General features: G+C 36.5%; 1 protein-coding gene across 1 annotated transcript; it reads left to right on the top strand.

Moving 5' to 3' along the window:
• Positions 1 to 2,141: 2,141 nt before the first annotated feature.
• Positions 2,142 to 3,108, top strand: LOC107810528 (chlorophyll a-b binding protein 21, chloroplastic-like). The gene has a single exon (XM_016635320.2). The coding sequence runs from the start codon at positions 2,217 to 2,219 to the stop codon at positions 3,012 to 3,014; it is 798 nt and encodes a 265-aa protein (XP_016490806.1). The 5' UTR covers positions 2,142 to 2,216; the 3' UTR covers positions 3,015 to 3,108.
• Positions 3,109 to 11,374: the final 8,266 nt, after the last annotated feature.

Genomic DNA, 11,374 nt, shown 5'->3' with positions numbered 1-11,374 from the left:
AAGAGACCTTTAGCTTCCTTATTTCCAAATACCAACAAAAGCTCCAAAATCCTTATTAAAGATTTTATTCAAGATGGCAACTGGAATATTCAAAGGCTCAAAGATTTGTTTCCACAGGAGCTCATTCACCATATAGAAAATATCAACATTGGCAGGCATGATCTGCCTGACCAAGCTTTTTGGGATCTTACTGATAATGGTAAGTATTCTAACAAGACAGCTTTACATCTGTTCAGAGACACAAAGGAGAAAGATCAATTCCTTACAAAGGTATGTAACTCTAGCATTCTTTTTAAAATTGTTTTCCTAACATGGAGATTGTGCTTATCAAAACTTCCTTTTGATGATACTATCCTTAATTTTGGTAAGAACATTATTTCTAATTGTAATTGCTAACCCAAAAAAAGAGACTATGCAACATGTTTTTGTTGAGAGTGATGCAACAAGGTATATCTGGAAAACTATAGGATCCCCTCTGGGAATCATTCCTAAGAAATTGCCAATTAGAGGATTAACAAATCATTGGTGGCTATAGAAATCCAATAATGTTCTTCACAAACTTGCTCTCCAAATCATCCCTATTATAATATGTTGGGCGATGTGGAAGTGTAGATGTTCTTACAAATATGGTGATAAAAAGAGGTTCAACTACTACAAGATAAAATAACAGATTTACTAGCATACTCAAGCTGCAATCAATAGAGCTTTTCCAAAATGCAAGCTAACATTGCCATGGGTCAACTCATGTGACAACATGATAAAACTTCAACATATTCCTAAGGCAATCTCAGTATGCTGGAATAAACCTAAACATGGAGCTATTAAAGTAAACACCGATGGAAGTTTTATTCATGGTAATGGAAAAGCGGGATTGGGGGGAGTAGTGAGAAACGACCAAGGAGATCTCATTATGGCCTTCTCAATTCCTTCAAAATGCAGCAACAATAACATGGCAAAGGCTCAAGCTGCTATGTTTGGCATTGATTGGTGTGTACAAAATCGGTTCTCAGACTTCACAATTGAATTGGACGCAATGCTGGTGATGAATATGCTCAAGGAGGGTGATACCAACAATTATAGGTTGAAGAAGATCATAAAGGATACTTCACATATAATGAACCAGGCCAATATTAGCCCTGTGCATTGCTTCAGGGAGGCAAATGAAGTAGCAGATTCTCTAGCAAAATTGGCAACTACTAACTCTGAAGCCAAAGTATACCTTTCTTTCTAACAACTCCCAAAAGGAACTAAAGGTTCTTTTGTGCTTAACAAAAACCAGATGCCTACTGTTAGGCTTAAGTATGACAAAGCTAAGTAGTAAATGTCTTGTACTTTAACAGAGGCGCAAACTAGTGTAACAACCTCTGTTGGATGTATATCAGTGTGTTGTAATCCTTGGAGGTAAGGCTCACATCCCCCTCCTATTTTTTGGAAATAAATACAACACCCCAGGAAGCCTGAAAAATTCTATAAAAAAAAAAAGAATTATGATATTCTTGCATTGCCTGCATTTGTAAAACCCCAAAACACCAGTATCTTCACTTTCATTTAAATTGAAAGTTACATAACTATGACATTGACTCTTGCTTATGCTTAGTATTGTGAAAAGTATAAATCAAGATAAATTATGCCACTAAGTCACCTAGTTCATTGTATTTTCTTACTTTTTAATTGACTAGGAAAGGATAAATTTGGCAGGGAATATCTTCTCAAATTTAATGGCATTGCTTTACAATCATAAGCATGCAATATTAATTTCCCACAAATTATAAAGGCAATAATTTTCAGCTATTCCTCAGTTTTGTTTAGCAGAACGATAAACCATCGTCCTACAGTATCTTTTACGCTGGTGGTAGATAAAATCTAGAGAAATTAATTAAATGGCCAATGGATATTAATAGGAGATATCGTATTGTAAGCTCAACAAATCACAGGATAGAGTGCAATCCTTGTAGTAGACACACGTGAGAGGACAACATTGGTTGGGTCCGCTTAGTAAAAATCTTGAAAAATTGATGGTTTAGAGATTGCCAAATGTGCATGAACTGCTGCCCATAAGAAATTCTGAAACCCAATGAGATCATAGATATAAATATCACTAGATAAGGACTCTCCCTCTTACTATCTATATATAGTGAAGCTAGAGTAACTTCAGCTCATCACAACCAACTTTGACATCTCAAACTAGCAAGCTCTCACTTTCCTCTTGATAAACCATGGCAGCTTCTACAATGGCTCTTTCTTCCTCTTCTTTCGCTGGACAAGCAGTGAAACTCTCCCCATCTGCCTCAGAAATCACCGGAAATGGAAGGGTGTCCATGAGAAAGACTGTCGCCAAACCCGTCGCATCTAGCAGCCCATGGTACGGCCCAGACCGTGTTAAGTACTTGGGTCCATTCTCTGGTGAGTCCCCGAGCTATTTGACCGGTGAATTCCCTGGTGACTACGGGTGGGATACTGCTGGACTTTCAGCAGACCCACAAACCTTTGCCAAGAACCGGGAACTCGAGGTGATCCACTGTAGATGGGCTATGCTTGGTGCACTTGGATGTGTCTTCCCCGAGCTCTTGGCCCGTAATGGTGTCAAATTTGGTGAGGCTGTGTGGTTCAAGGCTGGATCCCAGATCTTCAGCGAGGGTGGACTTGACTACTTGGGCAACCCAAGCTTGATCCACGCACAGAGCATCTTGGCTATATGGGCTTGCCAAGTTATCTTGATGGGAGCCGTTGAGGGATACCGTGTAGCTGGTGGACCTCTTGGTGAGGTTGTCGACCCACTCTACCCTGGTGGCAGCTTTGACCCATTGGGTCTTGCTGAGGACCCAGAGGCATTTGCTGAGCTTAAGGTAAAGGAGATCAAGAATGGCAGACTAGCCATGTTCTCTATGTTCGGATTCTTTGTCCAAGCCATTGTTACCGGAAAGGGCCCACTAGAGAACCTTGCTGACCACCTTGCAGACCCCGTTAACAACAACGCCTGGTCCTACGCCACAAACTTTGTCCCCGGAAAATGAAAATCTTAAACATTCTCAAATTTGATTGTTTGATGGCCTTGTAAAGTTGTTTTGAGTTACTCAACTATAGAATGAATTTTTGTTTATTAACCAATGATTGTGTGGTTCTGAGTTTCATTTTCCAAAGTCACGAATCAGACACGACCACTTCCATACCAAAGAGAAAAAAGAAAAGAAGACTGAAGAAACATTTGGGATGTGGTAACTATAAAACTGTTAAAAGCTTAAACTTAAATTTGTAGATCAGAGAAGCTTATGGAATTTAAACTAATTCTCCTTAAAATCTATACAGAATCGCAGGTACGTAAATAACGTAAAGCAAGTTGATTATGTACACCGTATATGTTCTTCTTTAAGCAGTACGAGCAAAGTAGTATATATACTAGTAACAATATTTGAGCTGTACGCCTGTACACACGCATAACACACACAATAGCAACATCAAGATTATTTGCAACCTTATAAAACAGACTTAATTGCTCAATTTCTAGCCCGAAAAACTCCGCAGATGTTTATGCCAATTCTCTGAAAAATCTAGCCCGATTTAATTTTCCCAATATTAAGTATCGTAGTGGACTAATAGTGCAATATATCTATATCTATCTACAATATATTAAAAACAGGAAACCCTTTAATTAAAAGTCAGATTACTATTTTTCCCTTCAATTAATAAATTTCTACGAAATTGCCATTTTCTTAAAAATTTGATTTTTTATAAACAAAAAAATTCCTCAGATTAACTTTACGACTGAACTGAACAGACGCCTGGCGACCTACGCCTTCTCTTTCAAAGATTAACGATCATATTCCCAACAATTGCACTCGTTGATTTGTTGTCTTTAAAAGCAAAACCTAATGGCAATTTCCTCACAATATTTGCTCTTCTCTACTAAAGCAACAGGTATGGAATCCTAATTCTCCTACACCAAATCCTTATGTTTTTCAATTGGTATTCATCTATTTATCGTTTTTCCACAATCTCCTTGCTTCACAGATCTTCGCCGCCATTATAATTTCATCCATATATTTTCGCCCATAAATCGTAGCCGGTATTTCTCTTGCTAATTCAAGTTGTAAGTCCCTTTGTTTTGTTTACCCCATTATTCTATTATACTTGTACCTTAACGTTTTCCACAATCTTTATTTACAACAATTACCGTTTGCTTTGTTCTATGAAATAATTCCAAATTTGAAGATGAGTTCTAATTTTCATCACTCCATTAACTGTTTACTTTAATTAGAGTTTTTCAATTTACTTTTCTATGTTTTTCCATTGCCTTTCTTAACTGATGTTGTTTCATAATTCCTTCTTTAGTTTCTGATTTAAATGGTTATCACCATACCCCCAATCAAGAAAACTCACTTTATGGTCTGTTCATGGAGAAAAAGGGGTTACGATTCCTTAGCAATGATTATCGTGGGGCAGATAGCGATTTATTGGAAGAATTTATTCCGGATGAAGGCGTGGCAGAAGATATCCGCAGATTTTTACAAGAAAAAACCTAGGAAAAACTATCTTTCATCAACATGTGAAGGATGAAAAATTTCGGAAGAATTCATACATTTGTGAACAAGCTATTGACCATTTTTATTATTTACTCCCGAGGGCTAGGCAAACCAAAGTCCTCACAAGTCCCCGTGTTTCTCTCAAACAAAAAAGATGTCAAAAAAAGATTGAAAGAAGGAAAAGAAACTAAGGAATAGTCAATTTTAATAGGTTAGGCTACTTATAGTTGCAAAAATAAAATAAAATTAGAGCCTCCTGCCATTAGTATGGTTATTGCTATGTGTGTCAGATGGAAGTTCTAATCCCGCATCAACGTTCCTAAATCACCTTTCTACTATGTATGCCTATTAAGTTGTCTTCCAGTCGTTAGTACATTAGTATTTCTCTCAGTTGTCCCTGTAATTTTTTATTATTCAGCAGATCAGTATGATAGATTTATTTCTGCGGAATTGCCTGACAAGGATAAACAACCGCACCTGAATGAATTAGTTATAAGGCATATAATGCATGGACCTTGCCGTGAAAATTGACGAACAAGTCCATGCATGAAGGATGATCAATGTAAATTTCATTATCTACGACCATTTTGTAACAAATCAATACAAGAAAAAGTTGGATATCCTATTTATAGGAGAAGAAATGATGGAAAAACAGTAAATGTTCGTGGAATTAATATGAATAACCGTTGGGTTGTGCCTTATAATCCATATTTGTTGATGAGATATAATTGCCATATCAATGTAGAAGTTTGTTCAGGAGTAAAAGCAATAAAATATCTCTACAAATATATATATATATATATATATATATATATATATATAAAGGGCATGATAGGTGTGCAATTTATATTGAGTCAGATGATGGCGAAAAAATAGTTGATGAAATTAGAAATTTCCAAGATGCACGACGGGTCTCTCCGCCAGAAGCACTATGGAGAATTTATGAGTTTAATCTAAGTGAAATGCAACCTCCAGTTATTAACCTTCAACTATATCTACCCGACAATTAAGCAGGTACTAAAATTAATTAACTCATATAGCAAAATTTCTAGCAATTTATTTTTCTGCAACTACATCAATATTTATATTCTACTATTGTAACCATACTTTAGTGTACTATTGGAAGAAGCAAAATCTCAGAAATGTGATGGCCTCAGACACTGTAAAGCATACTATGCTCACCGAGTATTTCATGATGTGGTCAATAGACGATGAGGCACGAAGTTATCTTTACAGAGAATTTCCAGAGCATTATGTTTGGAATCCGCAGCCTAAGATTTGGACAAAAAAAAATACGATTTGTGATTGGTTGGATTGCTATTGGTAAGATAACTACTACTTAAATTCACATTATTATTCACTTCTTAAATTATGCTTATTAACATTTACAAATCAATAATATAGCTAATCCTCGAGAAGGTGAAAGATATTATGAGATATTATTACTGAACCACGTTAGAGGACCATTTTCATTTGAAGATTTGCTAACTGTTAATGGAAAAAATGAAACTTTCAAAGAAGCTACCAAACAAAGAGGATTATTAGAATCAGATAATAGCATTTTTGAATGTTTACGTGAGACTGTCTTCTTCAAAATGCCATTAGCTCTTCGAAGTTTATTTGCAAAAATTTTATTATATTGCAATCCAACGGATATTAGAAATCTATGGGAAACATACTACGATGATATGTCAGAAGACTTTCGAAGAATGCATGAAAATTCACCTGCTACTCAACTCCAATGTACACTAAAAAGTGTTAATTATTATCTGGATAGTATGGGTAAAAGTGTTAAAAAATATAATTTACCGAAAATCAACCAACAGTCATGCCAAAAAATTACTTCAGAATGTAGAGAAATAATTGAAAAAATGTCTTTGAAGGTACCTGTAGAAGATTATGAGGCACAATCAAAGTTGAATCATGAACAAGCACAAACTTTCAAGACCATATTACATAGTGTAGACTCTGAAACAACATGATTATTTTTTATAGATGGACCTGGGGGAACTGAAAAAATATTCTTATATCGTGCATTACTAGAAAATATTAGATCCAGAGGTTTGATAGCTTTGGCAACTGCAACCATCGGTGTAGCAGCAACAATATTACCAGGAGGTCGTACAACTCACTCTAGATTTGACATACCTCTTCAAACAAACGATACAACTATGACAAAAATTTCAAAATAGAGTGGTGTTTCTAAGTTAATAAGACAAGCAAAATTAATAATATGGGATGAAGCACCCATGAAAAAGCGTCAAACAATTGAAACAGTTGACATGAGCTTTCGCGATATAATGGATGTCAATGTACCTTTTGGTAGAAAAGTAATGGTCTTTGGAGGCGATTTCCGACAAGCATTGCCAGTTGTTCCAAAATCTACAAGAGCAGAGACGGTTAACGCAAGTTTAGTGAAATCATATTTGTGGCCTTTAATGGAAAAGATACACTTCACAACTAATATGAGAGCAAGAGCAGATCCAAATTTCAGTAATTTCTTATTTCGTGTTGGTAATAGGAATGAGCAAACAGTAAAGGAAAACTTAATACGTCTTCCAGAATAAATAGTTATCAAACACAATAGTGATGATAAAGTACAGGAATGCTTGATAAGAGAAATATTTCCATCACTACATCAAAATGCCAGTTCTGCACAGTTCATAACAGAAAGAGCTATCTTAGCAAGTAGAAATGAATTTGTAGATCAACTAAATAAAATGTTGATAGCCAAGTTTCCTGGTGAAAGCAAGATATTTATTAGTTTTGAGTCTACAGAAGACGATACCAACAATTACTATCAAGAAGAATACCTCAGCACTTTAACACCAAATGGTCTTCCTCCACATAGGAGCCATTAGCTCCAAATCTATTATGTCACTAAAGTTTCTCTTAAACTCTTTCTTTCACTCTCTCTATATATGTGTATATATACTTTTTAATTTACAAATACCCATAAAATTAAACATATCTATATTTTCTTAAATAGGTTAGTTTTGAAAGAAAATGCGCCCATTATGCTACTTAGAAATTTGGACCCTTCAAATGGCTTATATAATAGTACAAGAATGATCTGTAGAGGATTTGACAACAATGTCATACATGCCAAAATTACAACGGGCCAATCAGCTAAGAAATATATTTTTATTCCAAGAATCCAACTTAGTCCACCTGAAAATGAAGGATATCCTTTCAAATTCGTGCGAAAACAATTCTCTATACGCTTATGTTGTGAAATAATAATAAATAAAGTACAAGGTCAAACAATACCTAATGTTGGATTGTATCTACCACAACATATTTTCTCACATGGACAACTTTACGTTGCACTCTCAAGAGGGATATCAATATCGACAACAAGAGTGCTGGTTATAACAGAACAACCAAAACGGATGGAAGGAACATACACAAGGAATATCGTCTACAAGGAAGTATTAGGTGAGATACATTTAATTATAAGTTATTAACCTCAAATTCATAAATAAGTATTCAAATCACATATATGTAATTACACTTTGATTGTTCATCTTTGTAGGTTCGGACGAACAATTCAATTGACGACGATCCTCAATGATCATTCACAAAAATTTATACTATATTCTTTCATGTATACTTATACTTGCTTAAAACTTTATTTTAATGTTAGTTTACAATAACGTGTATTAATGAACTCGATATACACGTGCAACGCACGTGCCGAGAAACTAGTACTACTAAAAAAGCAGGAACCCCTTTTTTAAAAAGTCAAATTTCTTTAATACCCCTCACAACATAAATAAACTACTAATACTTATTTTTTTAAAAAAAAAACAAATTATGCCTCCAAACAACCACAACCATTTCAAGCCTATTGCTCCTTCAGTCACAACTATTCGCTCTAAGCCACCCCTTCATACTCCAAAAAAATAGTACGGAAGACAAAAAGTTAAACTAATTAATTAAAGTGTTTCGTCTTTTATGATATCCACAAATGTGTAGGTACATGTCACGACCCAAAATCCAACTAGTCGTGATGACACCTAACCCAACCCGTTAGGTAAGACAATTACCAACTATCCAATTTCAATGAAATTAATTAAAAGAAAATATCGAAAACCAATACATTTTCCCAAGAACTGGTAGTACAAATCATGAGTTTCTAAGAATAGAGTATACAAAGCGGAAATAAAATAAATACATAGTCTGTTTGAATAATACATAAACAGAGCTTTTATAAATCTAAGGCTACCCTGAACAAGAGGCAGCTACAACAGGAACGCAGGTACATCTTCAAGTCCCGCAACCATCGAGCACAACAACAACAACAACCAACATCTGCACGCAATGTGCAGAAGTGTAGTATCAGTACAATCGATCCCATGTACTGAATAAGTAACAGACCTAGCCTTAGGTTGAAAGTAGTGACGAGCTTCCACCAAGGTCAGAGTCCAACTTCCATATCCAACAATAGTTCATAACAATATTAAACAAGTAATACTAGAAGTAACTCAAGAATAAATGCTCAGCTAAATCATGACTTCTGAAAATAGTTCTGCCTTTCAAGTACATCAATGAAAACCCGAATCGTATACCGAAGTTACCAAAAATATGAATAAGTTTGAAAACAGTAATTTTTTCAAAATCCTTTCAATAATAAATAAAATATCTTATTTTCTTTCCCGGATAACCAGTGTAAAACAAATGCATCACTATGCCCATCTGTCAAGATGTGAGAGAAATCATGAATAATGTGATACCGTACAACATGAGGAACACACATCTCTATGCATATATGTCATGTGTGCATGTCAATGCAATGTATCTCAGAGATTATACTCATGTACTCACACTCTCAGAGTACTCAATCTCATTGTCTCGCATTCTCTCTCACTGTGCTCAGCACACTCAATTACTCAGCGATATACAATACATGTTGCGGCGTGCAGCCCTATCCCTGTTTATAGTCGATTGCGCTCACTGGAGGTGTGTACAGACTCATGAGGGGCTCCTATAGCCCAAGCGCTATAAGCACGGATAACTCACGTGCTGCACGGACAACTCACGTGCTATAATATCATATCTGGATCCTCACAGACAACTCACGTGTTGCACGGACAACTCACGTGCTATAATAATATATGGATCCGCACGGACAACTCACGTGCTGCACGGACAAATCATGTACTATAATAAAATATATAGATCTGCATGGTCAACTCACGTGCAATAGTATAATGTATATAAAGCCAACATGGCCTGCTGCGACGTGCAGCCCGATCCCAAAAATATCCTCACAATCAGGCCCTCGGCCTCCCTTAGTCATCAATTTATCCAGTCTCTCTCTCGGGCTCACAATGTCATGAGAGTAGCCCAAAATGATGATATGATGTATCAATAAATAACAACAGAGACTGAGATATGATATGCAATGAAATGAATATGGCTGAGTATGAATTTTCATTTTAAAATAAATATTTCACAACAATGTGACCTCTGTGGGTCCCAATAATACTGGTACATAGCCTCAACATGATTTTTAATATGCTTTTCAGCTCAATTTCTTTAACTCATAAAATCGCATGGAAAATGCCAAGATCATTTAACTACAAAATTCTACAGAAATAATTATGTCAAAATTTCTATAGTGCATGCCCACACGCCCATTACCTAGCAAGTGCGTCACCTCCCAACAATTTACGAAATACATATATTCAGGGTTCATACCCTCAACTCCAAGATTAGAAAAGTTACTTACCTCGAACAAGGCGAATCCAATGTCGAGCAAGCTAAACAATGCTCCAGAAATCCCATTATGCATGTATCAACTCCCGAACGGCTCGAATCTAGTCACAATTAATTTGATTCAGCCCACAAAATTTATAGAAATTAATTCCATAACAAAATACTAATATTTCCACAAAATTCGAAATTATGCCTCCAAAAATCACCCATGGGGTCCACATCTCGAAATCCGACGAAACTCACAAAATACGACATCCCATCCAATTACAAGTTCAACCATACTAATTTCACTCAAATCCGACTTCAAATCAGTATTCAAACATGAAAAATTCATTTTGTGACATTATAGAAATTTACTTCTATTTCTCTTGAAGATTCAATAATCTTACACCAAAAATGAAAATTAATTCATGGAATATAATCACAAGGGAGTTAAGAACACTTACCCCAAGTTGTGTGGAAATTTTTCTCTCCAAAATCGCCCAACCCGAGCTCCAAAATCCTAAAAATGGGTGAAAATGTCGAACCTTCGAATTTAAGGTTCTGCCCCAGCGATTTCCGCACCTGTGCATCCGCTTGTGCGAGCAAAATGCCGCATTTGTGGACTCCACTCACCTGCCCAGTTTCCTCTTCTACGCGCATCCGTCCGCATCTACGCTCTCGCAGGTGCGGAATTTTTCCTTGCACCTGCGACCAATGCCTTACAGCCCTCTGCCCGGATCTGCGCTCCTTCTCGCGCAGGTGCGATTGTGCAACTGCGAAGCTCCTTCCTCACCTGCGCACCTCGCTTCAGCGCACCCCTGCTCACACTTACGAGCTTGCACCTGCGACTACTTTTTCGCATGTGCGATTACACCAGAAGGCTTCAGTTCCAGCAGTCTTCCCAATTCAAAAATCAAACCGCTAACCATCCGAAACTCACCCGAGGCCCTCGGGTCCCCGTCCGAACATACCCATAAGTTCTATAACATAATACGGACCTACTCAAGGTCTCAAATTATACCTAACAACCTCAAAAATACGAACTACACACGGATTCAGGCGTAATAAATTTCCAATTTCCAAATTCTACAAACGACGCCGAAACCTATCAAATCACGTCCGATTGACTTTAAATTTTGCACACAAGTCAC

The sequence above is a fragment of the Nicotiana tabacum genome, chromosome 17 (assembly GCF_000715075.1).
Source record: "Nicotiana tabacum cultivar K326 chromosome 17, ASM71507v2, whole genome shotgun sequence".
NCBI lineage: Eukaryota > Viridiplantae > Streptophyta > Magnoliopsida > Solanales > Solanaceae > Nicotiana > Nicotiana tabacum.
The sequence above is the reverse complement of the archived record's forward strand: the minus strand, read 5'-3'. Positions and strand labels throughout refer to the sequence as shown.

What these genes read in the sequence shown, in the direction of transcription:
- LOC107810528 (XM_016635320.2), top strand. Translation starts at nt 2,217, where the DNA reads ATGGCAGCTTCTACAATGGCTCTTTCTTCCTCTTCTTTCGCTGGACAA.